The sequence below is a fragment of the Adiantum capillus-veneris genome, chromosome 27 (assembly GCF_014529385.1).
Source record: "Adiantum capillus-veneris isolate H3 chromosome 27, ASM1452938v2, whole genome shotgun sequence".
Taxonomy (NCBI): domain Eukaryota; kingdom Viridiplantae; phylum Streptophyta; class Polypodiopsida; order Polypodiales; family Pteridaceae; genus Adiantum; species Adiantum capillus-veneris.
This window is the reverse complement of record NC_140957.1, coordinates 6,320,491-6,331,254: the sequence shown is the minus strand read 5'-3', so window position 1 is coordinate 6,331,254 and position 10,764 is coordinate 6,320,491. Positions and strand designations below refer to the sequence as shown.

At 42.2% G+C, this 10,764-nt stretch overlaps 1 protein-coding gene across 1 annotated transcript; it reads left to right on the top strand.

The window, feature by feature from the left end:
• The first annotated feature begins 938 nt into the window (after positions 1-938).
• On the top strand, positions 939-3,493 carry LOC147421445 (salviol synthase-like). Its single transcript, XM_086503589.1, has 2 exons — positions 939-2,094; positions 2,177-3,493. The coding sequence occupies exons 1-2, from the start codon at positions 1,132-1,134 to the stop codon at positions 2,993-2,995; spliced, it is 1,782 nt and encodes a 593-aa protein (XP_086359715.1). The 5' UTR covers positions 939-1,131; the 3' UTR covers positions 2,996-3,493.
• Positions 3,494-10,764: the final 7,271 nt, after the last annotated feature.

Genomic DNA, 10,764 nt, shown 5'->3' with positions numbered 1-10,764 from the left:
ATCGCATTGAATGTCCAAAGCAGCACGTTTTTGGCCTCTGCAGTGACCTCCCATCGCCTTCAATCTCCAGGAGCGCAGGGTTTTCGGCTGCCAGCACACTCACATCCAACATTGAATGCCATGCAAGCCGACGTACCAGTCGGTCTTCGCAACACGCACACAAAAAACACACACTGGCTGCGGCGGCCACCTGCAGAGAAGGGTCGCGTCATGCTCGCTGAGTCGGTGCTGTCACGCACACGTTGCAAAGAGCGCTCTTGTCACGCATCCGGTGCAAAGAATGCCATGCGGTGCCCTGCAGAAAAGGGTCGCCTCACACTCGGTCCTGTCACGCACGCGCTACAGCGCCCTTCACCGAAACGAAAAGACCTCTCAAAGTGAGAAGCCCTAGCACTTCTTCCTCTCGACCCACCTGGCGTGCATCTTGGCCGTCCAAATTTCAACGGGCCAAAAACTGCACGTTTTTTCAACACCTTCTCCTATGGCCTCTGCAGGCAAAAAATTACAGCGACATGGGAAAAAGTGGTTGGTAAAAATTCTCCTCTTCTTTTTCTTTCTAAGTTCTTAGAGCTAGTTCACATGAGGGTTTGATTTTCAAAATGTTGGCAATATGTTGCCAATTTTTTGGTTTCACATGGAGTGTTTCCACTAAATAATTGGCAACATGTTGCCAACAAGTTCCCTAACGGCTCCATGCCCAAGGGGTGGAGCAAGATGGCAACCACAAGTGAAGACAAAGAGAAAAAAGTGTTTTTCATTAACTGGGGGACTTCTCTCTCGATTCTCTCACTTACTTTTTCCATTCATTTTTCTTAAAAAAGAAATCTCTCCCACCTTTTTAGATCTCTTCCTTGAGAACTCACAAAATCAAGTTGTTGGTTGGCAAGCAAGTTGCCAACCAGCCTCTCATGTGAACTCTCTCTTTGAAACATTAAGTTGCCAGGTGGTTGGTTGAGGTGATGTTTCAGTTGCTTACGGCATCTAAACTCCTTTGGTTTCTTTGTTTGTTTGCAATTGTAACGTCGGTGGCCTTCCACCTAATTCACCATTAGCGATGATGGTAGCACAATCAAAGGCGCTCTGCTTATAATGATTCGCAGGAACAGTTGATGGCATGGCGAAGGTCCTGAAATGATGATGATATGCAAAAACAGGTTAGCAGCAGAAGCTTGCATGTCCATGTGTATAGTTTGCTTGGTATGTTTAGGCTGTCTCATCATCAAGTTGCAGCATGTCTTCCATGCTTTCCTCTATGATAAAACACGCTGTGGATGTCACCCTAATGCTCCTCCGGGCCCTTGGCGTTTGCCACTCCTTGGCAACCTGCATCAATTACTCCTCTGCAAGCCCCTCCTCACCCACCAGGCCTTGACCCAACTGGCCAAGAAGCATGGCCCTCTCATGTGCCTCCAAATGGGCTACAGGCTCGCGCTGTTTGTCTCGACTGGTGCCATGGCTAAAGCATTTTGCCAAACCAATGATCAACATTTTACCTCTCGCCCTGCCTTTACATTCTGTGATCGCCTTCTCTATGGCCAACAAAATGGTGTGGCATTCAGCACCTATGGCCCTCGCTGGAGGAAAATGCGTAGAATTTGCATGCTGGAGCTTTTCACCACGAAAAGAGTCATCAGCTTTCAAAAGATTCTAGAGGAAGAGTTGGCATTGCTTGTGGTCGATGTCAATCTACTTTGTCGACAGAGTGTAAGTGGATCTGTGGAAATGAACATAGCCCACCTTGCTCACCTCATGGTTTCAAACATCATGGGCCGCCTGGTGCTTAGAAAGAGGATGTGTGACACATGTGTGAACGGGGAATCGCTTCTTGATATGTTCAAGAAGACAAATGATGTTATTGCTCCGGCAATGACTGATTTTCTACCATTCTTTGGCCCTCTACTGGACTTCAAGAGCAGGCACAAGATGCATCACACGCACAAGCACATCGATGCATTCTGGACAGTGATTCTTCATGACCGTCGCAAGTGTAGAGAGGCTCAGCCCCATAGTCCTTCAAAGGACTTCTTGGACGTACTTCTATCAAACCAGGAAGTAATTGAGCTTGGAGATGATAACATCAAAGCAACCCTAATGGTAAGTGAAACTGAATATGTAGCTGATGAAAGAGCTTGTGAGTGATGAAACCATTATGGAGGAATGTTTTCTTCTCCCACAGGATATTCTTGGTGCTGGTAGTGAGACATCTGCGATAACGATTGAGTGGGCAATGGCTGAGCTACTTCGAAACCCTCACTGCCTTCTGAAACTTCAGGGTGAACTGGATACAATGTGCCCATCAATGGATTTGGTGCGGGTATCATCATCGTCTTTAACATGCCCAATATCGAGCTCACTATGGGCGCGGAGGAATGTCTTGTACGCACATTCGTCATCATTGTTAGCAACTGCACCATTGATATCGTTGCCATTGCCGGAGTCATGCCCTTCCATTCCATATTCACGTATTGCTCAAGCCTCCTACTTAAAATCTGTGGTAAAGGAAACGCTGCGCTTGCACCCGCCTGTGCCATTACTCATCCCACGGGGATCCACAGTGGGGGCTAGGTGCGAGTTTGGTGATTATACTTTTGCAGACAATCTGATGTTGTTCGTGAATGCATGGGCACTTGGACGGGATGGGGACATATGGGAACAACCAGATGCATTTCAGCCAGACCGATTTGATGGAAATGGTGGGAATATGGGGGGTGCAACCTGGAGCAGTACAGATTTCAGGATGCTACCATTTGGGATGGGAAGACGAAAGTGCCCTGGCATGGCATTGGCCCTTTGCATCATGGAGCTCACGGTGGCCACATTTGTTCGTGCATTTCATTGGGAGCTTCCCAACAAACAGGTGCTATTGGAGGCTGACATGCGCGAAAAGAGTGGAAATGCGGGTACACGAAAGGCAGAGCCGCTGGTTGCAATCTTAAGGCCTAGGATGGCAAAGCCAACTGAGTCTAGTTCACCACGAGATACCGAGCTTAGTTAGTTTCTGTGCAGTGCCCGGAAAGACCAGCTAGGACTAACTGTACATGCACAGCCCCCCACCGATTAACAAACACTCACTGAAATAATCCTGTTGACAAGGTGCTGCTCCAATCAGTGGTATTGAAGGTCGATAACTTCTCGAGAAGCAATTTAAATGTTTGAAAAGGCTTTAGGGCCTGTTGCCATCTCAATGTAAATAAGGAATGTGTTTATGGTGGATGATAATCTAATCTGTGCTACCTACCCTATTGATAGACATGAAGATAAATTGAGGAATCTCTTTAGACATATAAAGACGTAATCCCTGCGAACTAAGTTCCTTGTCAATGGTGAGAGACCAGCAGTACAGTGTAGATTTATCCTTCAGGTAGCTATGCTCTTGTTAGAGTCAAAGCTAATCCTCAAATTAGCCCCAGCTCTGCTCCATGCTTTCCAGATGAGGGTGGTTAGCAGCCCTGTTATTTACATGGGAATGAAGAGCTGAAGATACCTTTCCATCTATTGTGTTCTACCAGGGGGGAACCTGACCCCGTCTAGATGTCCAAAGAGGAATCATGAGGCTGCAACGCATTTTGTAGATGTGTAATGAAGGGCATTCAATTTTCAGGCGAGTTTGTCAGGTAAGTCTCGATGCCTCTTGCTCCGGCATCTATAAACTTGAAACTTCGATCATGCTTTTGAGACCTTTATTTGCCTGGGTTATCACCAACAGCAGAGGTAGCTTATCCTCACCCATATCTACCATGGGCATGCAGGGGTTGGGATTTACGGTGGGATGATTCAGCGACATACATCTTGGGCAAAGTAATCTCAGGAAATATGTAAACTTGGTACCCAGAGTTCACTTTGTGTCAGTATTGTCTCATTCCAAAGAAGGAAAAGGGAAGAAGAAAGTGGTGGGGGGGGGGGGGGGGGGGGGTTGCTTTATGTTTCTAGACTAGGTTATAAGATTAACACAATACACAGCAACAGGTTGAGCAATGTTGAGAAGTTTTCAGGTGATTTCCAACTAGTTTGCCTTGATTGCTCACTCTGGAGATGGTAAGAATTCGAAAAATGATAGTGGTGTGACTTTCATCTCATAGCATAGCTTGTGTTGATGGCTCAGTAGCATCTCTCTTTCAAGCTTTTGCCAAAAGCTCTATGACTTTGCAAGAAAAATGAAATTCTGCATTACCGGAAGTGTGGAGGAGAAAAATTTTCACATTATAATTTTTAAAGATAGAGAGAGATGCATTTCATGGCACATGCATTGTGATGCTTCTGCCCTTTAAAAAAAAAGAAAAAAACATATGTATGATATGTATGGTGTGGAGTTGGCAAGATTCTCCACATTTATAATAATATTGTAGAGAACGTGCCCTTCCTTGCCACTTTTATCCCCTCCAGTGTTGAAGGGAGACTTATGCTTCTCCTCTAGTGTCTCCAGTGTTAGATGGACCCTTCTTATTTTAAAACTATTACAATTGCACAAGGAAGAACTCATTACCGTCGATGTGGTGCAGGTTTGTATCATTCTAGGTTGCCATGTCGTGGTGTACTCTCCATGTGTCCCTTCATTGTTGGGCACCGCAGAAGTTTCCATTCACTATTGCACAACTTGGTAAAAATGTGTTTCCATACCTCTCTCATCAACTTTATGCAATGTCAGCTCATCAAATGGTTCAATAGCAACAACAAAAGATCTTAGCATTCCAAAGAATTTTGGGCACAGTTCTTGGTATCATTTTATTCTTGTATATGCTCTCCGTGTACGAGAGTAATAGCACTTTTCTAGTCTCGTTCTGCCTACTCACCGTGCTCCTTGCTTTATAGAAGCTTTAGAAGTGGACGTGATGACAAGTGAATCTAACTAAGCTTCGGATAGACATTCTGCTTATCAAAACCTGGTTCTATTACATAGTAGTTTCATCACTAGTTAAAGATGCCTCTGCAATGTTGGTTGAAACCACCACTTTCCTTGTTACTGCTAGTGGTGATGGGTCAAAAATTATTGTCTGCATTTTACTAGAAAGGGCACTATAAACTGGGAGTATAATCAACTCTAGTCAAGAAGGAGAGGGTGCTACCTGATCAACAACCATGTTGAGTTTGAGAGAATCCATGGTGGTGATGTAATTTAGGATGCATTCTGCAACGGTGACGACAGATCTTGACTCGAAAGACGATGCAGCCTTCTGTTCCATAGTCGCAGGGACACCTAAAACCAAGAGTCTGTTGAGGGCAGCAGGGCAGTCCATCTTGTATGTGTTCATGAACCGCTCCCGTATTTGGAATTGTGCCTTTGAGCCCTGCTTTGCAATGCTTTGCAGATGATAGAATCTTGTTTCTTGATCCTTGACATTGGTGCCGCACAAAACAGGCTGACATTCATGCCGCACAGAAAACGTGATGTACACAACATCCCTTGCCTCGTCAGGAGATTCAACAACCTCTTCTAGACTATTTTCATCCCTAGCAACCTACTTGCTCTACGTCTCATCTGACTCCTCCATGGTCTTCTACTCTGTAGTTTCTTATGGGGCCTTGATTACTGTTGGTAGCTCATGGCTATGCACCTCACCAGTTAGTTGGTACCCTTGACCCAGTACCTTTATCACCACCATCAGCCATGGAAAACCTATAGGCAACACATGCAATAGAAGAAATAACGATGCTTGTCTCCTTTTCTTCCTCCACCCACAAGGTCTCTTAAGCTCCATTAGCTAGCATTGATCTTTGACATATCATCTCTCATTTGGACCCCTTTAACCTTGGTCCTGTGTTGAGATAGATCCATAAGCACTTGTTCCCGTTTATTCTCCCACATTAAATGATCGGTTTAATATGAGAAAATCGTTTGGGCTAGTTAGATATTAGATTTTATGACATTACCTCTCTCTTGAAATCATAGTCATCCTCGACTATGAGGTAGAAGAGATAAAGCCTTAGTCGTCAGATAATGTTTCTTAGCGGGTAGAAGATCCCTTTTTACCCTACCACATCATTCCAAGATGGATAACTAATCCATTTGGTGCTTGGGAGACGTAGCCGCAAGCATGTCTACTCTTTAGTCCTTTTCATTCTCCCAAAGTAGAGTGATAAATTCTACTTAGTGTTTGAGAGACGTCATCATCACAAACATGATTGAAAGCATGCATACTATTTAAATTTTTGCACAATAAAAAGAGAGCTAGTCTTATAATACAAAAACATTGATCATTAAAAAGAAACATGTACATTTGCTTGCTCTAATGTAGCATTGTAAGCATTGACAAGGTTCATACTATCCTTAAGTTGTATTTCTTCCATCCATCTAGCATCTTCAAAAGGATAATTTAACTTAATAAGATACCGTCAGATAATCTTACTATGTCGTAGTACCTTGTCTTCATGCCTAAGGATAGCTTCAAGTTGTAGCACCCCTTCTTGGTCTTCGATTTTGGGAGGGTCTTCAATAATTGGTTCACTTGGTGGATCTCCTTTGTAGGGCTTAAGTAGGCTCACATGAAAAGCATTGTGTATGAGCCAATGGTTGGGCAACTTGAGTTGATAATCCATCTCATTGATTGTCTTCAAAATTTGAAAAGGACCATAGTATTTTTTTGCTAGTTTAGCATAATACTTTTGATGCCCGTAAGATTTTTGCCCTTTTTTTGCCTCAATTGAACCTTGGGAAACTTAAGTAAGACCCAATCATTTTCTTTAAACATTAAGGCCCTTCTATGCTTGTTCAGCAGAGCAGCTTTTTGTCTTTGTTGAGAGATAGATATAGCCTCCTTAATCGTTTGAAAATATTCTTGTAGGTCATGGCTATACTCATCGATAGCAAAGATCTTCCCATGTACTTTAAGTAGCAAGGGACTTTTAGGTTTTCTCTCAATGATTTCAAAAGGTGCTTTTCCCGTAGAAGTATGGACAATATTATTGTTCGCATACTTTACAAGAGGTAAGTACTTTTCCCATTGTGAGTGTTGATCTACTTCTGTAACATAATTCTTTAGTAGATTGAGTATTGTAAGATTGGCTATCTCACTTTGGTCATCCGTTTGTGGGTGATAGGCCGAAGAGAAATTCAATCTCGTACCTAGATTTTCAAAGAGACCTTTCCATAAATTATTGGTCCGTCTAGGATCTCTATCTGACACGATGGATGTTGGCAATCCATGGTGTTTGAAATATCAAGAGAGTTTCCATTTGGTGTGCCTTAATAGTCTTTTTGACAAGAATAAAGCGTGCTTGCTTGCTAAACCTTTCGACTATTGTCCATCTTTTCGTATTCCCATGGATAGACTTGGGTAATCCAAAGATAAAATCCATGGATATACTCTCCCATGGTGAATTAGGGATTGTCAATGGATGGAGTAATCGAGGTTGCTTCCCTCTATCATACTTAGTCTTTTGGCATACCACACATTTTGAAATATACTCTTGTATGTCTACTCTCATGGTGGGCCAATAGAAGTACGCTCCTCGAAGAGTAGATTGAATGCCTCTATGCCCCGCATAGGGAGGAGCATGGGATTTATACATGACTTTCTCACGAAGGGAGTGGGTATCACACAACTTATTGCCATGGAGAAGATAACCATTCTGCAAGGTGAATGGTTCCTCTTTCTTCTCTAACGCAAGGGCTGACATTATATCTTTAAAGTAAGGGTCATTAGCATACTCATCTATCATAGAAGATAGATCATTGTGAGTTGCTATAGACACTGCATTAACTTTTGGTCGTCTCGTGAAAGTGCATCGGACACTTGATTGTGCTTACCAGCAACATGAGCAACATGAAAATAAAATTGCGAAATACAATTTTTCTACCTCATTTGTTTGTCAAAAAGCTTAGTTTGCGTCATGAAGTACTTGAGACTTTGGTGGTCCGCTCGCAAAATGAATGGATTCCCCAATAAATAGTGTTTCCATGTGTCTAGGGCATGTAGAACAGCTAAAAGCTCTTTCTCATAAATGTCCAAGACTCGTTCATTGCCATTGAGCCTCCGACTCTCATATGCTATGGCATGCCCTTCTTGAAGCAAGACTTCTCCAAGGCAATCACCACAAGCGTCACATTGGACCTCAAATGGCTTTGAGAGATCTGGAAGCATAAGGAATTGTTGGGAGGTAAGCTTCTCTTTGAGCTTGTCAAAAGCATTTTTCTTCTTAGCAATCCATGAGTACTTAACGTTCTTCTTTGTTAATTCATGTAATGGTCCTGCTATTTGAGAGAATTTTTCTATGAAGCGTCTATAGTATGCACACATCCAAAAGAAAATAATCAACAAATTCCAAGAAAGACTTCCATACCATTGAACACAATTAGAAATTTGTTGCAAACACCCCATGTTGAACTTCTCTAGACAAAAAGTCGCTTCAGTCACTTGACTCTTGCATCCTTTAATTATAGAAATCAAAGATTAGAGTTCACCTTTGAGAACCTGTAGTTTGCTTCTTCTTTGTCAAAAACTGCTTTTTGAATATCTTTGACAAGATACTAATCATGTGAACACTTGGTGTGCGTGCCATGCTGCTGGATAGCGACCCTTAATGTTGTGGTGTGGAAAGGACTCTTTTGGCTTTGACCAATAAAGGACGTAATCATTTGCGAATCAATCATCTCACTCCCACGTTCATTTACCTGACCGCTGACTAGACCTCATTTCCACATCTTTTCTGGCATTCACACTCAGAGACTCGAGTCGTCCTCATCTCAAGTAACTTTTCTTCTCCAAATTTTTAATTTTTTTGTCTTTTTTTTCTTTAGTGAGCTAACGCTCAAAAATGGGTGTGAGCTCAGTTGGTAGAGTCATAGCCTCTGCTCCCATATGCGGGTGTGTGTACCTGTGAGGCCGTTGTACATAGGGTGTGTGCGTGTGTTTCAAAGTTCTCATACCCTCTTTTATAAAAAAATTTGGCACAAGATTATTAAATGAAATCTTCGAAGTTTGGTTTAAATCATGTTCATCACACATCCCTTTTTTCACAATTCGTTGAGTCATTGCTCCAAAAAAATATGAGCATTGTCTTGATAGTTTCATCATCAGTAGAGTTATTAGAATGGTTTGCAAAAGGGCTGATAAGGAGACCCCACAAGCGGAGGGGGTAACTGCTTTGAGCTACCTGCCTTGCCTCAAATAACTACACCTCAAAGTCCCCCCACCCCAGTCGCGTCATGCGCACACCTCGATAACAGTCACATCCAAGTCTTATCAAAGCCAAAAAAACAATTAACCCCTCATGTGCATTATGTGGGGTACCTAAAGAGGACTTAGCTAATTGGAGCCCTATTTCATGTATGACTTTCCTTGGCTTTGGCTAGGAGATTGAGTTTTTTTATGGATTAATGATTGCTTCTCTTCTTGAGGTCGATCGATCATAAAAATGGCTTGATTTGCCGCCACACCTGATTTGAATATCTCTCATTCTTCAAATCTAATGAGAGATTGTTGATGATCATTGCTTGAGCAATAATAAGACTTCGAAATTCATGAAATTCAAGAAAAAAATCTCTTTGCAAATCAGTAAGTTTTTGTTCAAGGACCCAGGCATTATGGAATTTTGTAAATCACGGACCTTCGACATTGAAACTTGCAATTCAAGGACCTAAAATTCAAGATCCTTGTCTTTGCAACCTGAATAACTCATATCCACTCCTGGAAATTGGTTTTCTGTCTTCAAAACTCCAAAAAACACTTCTGTATCAACACACTCATGACCGTCACTTGTGGGATACTCCTCATCAAGATACATCAAAAACTGATTCATCACATCATCCTCATCATCAAAACACATTATGTCTTCAACTATATTCGTCTCTTCCCGTTCAGTACATTGTAATGTGATCTCTTTCTGAATTTCAACCTCTTCAAGATTGATGTCCAAGGTTGGTATATGGGTTTGTATGTGGTATTGGTGGCTTCTTTGACTCACTTCCACTTGCATTCCCTTCTTCTTGATTGCCAACTCTTCTTTTCAGAAACTCGCCTTCTCTTCCTGCAAAGAGGTGAGTCTCTTCGATGTGAGATTTGGGGATAGCTAGCAGTCCTCTTGGATCCTTTGGGTCATGAGCTGCTCTTGGCTTCCTCCTTCCTTCATCATCTTTTGTACTTCATCTCCCTTGCATTGAAATTCAACATCTTCATGTTTGGCTAACCCATTCTCAACCTTTCTCTTAGTCTCCTCAAAATGTAAAGTCTTAACAACATGAACAATAACCTGGTCTTTCACAAATTCAATTTCCTGCGAATTTTTAGGAACAAGCATGCATTCAGAACCTTCCATGCCCTTAGAAATTTGCATATCTTCTACTAGAATCTTCATGTCTTATTTAGGACCCTACATACTTTTAGGCCCACTTTTGTCTTCAATTTCTTGACTTGATTGTAAATACTTCTCTATTGTTGATTCAAGTTCTTCAGCATCTTGCAAACCCTTGAGTCTATTTGGAGTGTGGTTTTGGGATACTAAGTGATCCCTTTGGCTTCTTTGGCTCTTAGGATGCTTCTTTTCTTCTCCCCTTTCCAACATCACCTTCTTGACTTCTTTAGGTTGTCTTTGTGCTTGAGCTTATTTCATTGATTTGGGACTTACAACAAGTGCATTTGGAGAAGTTAAACATGATTGTACCTGGTTTTTCCCAACCAAGGGAAACATTGGTGTTGTAACTCCCCACTCATCATCACTTTCGTCTTCCTCCTGAAACTGATCTTCATACTTCTCTGTCAAGCCTTCAATTGCTTCTTGTAAATTCTATATCTTGCGCATACTAGAGCACAACTTTCTTCTTTTTCCCTT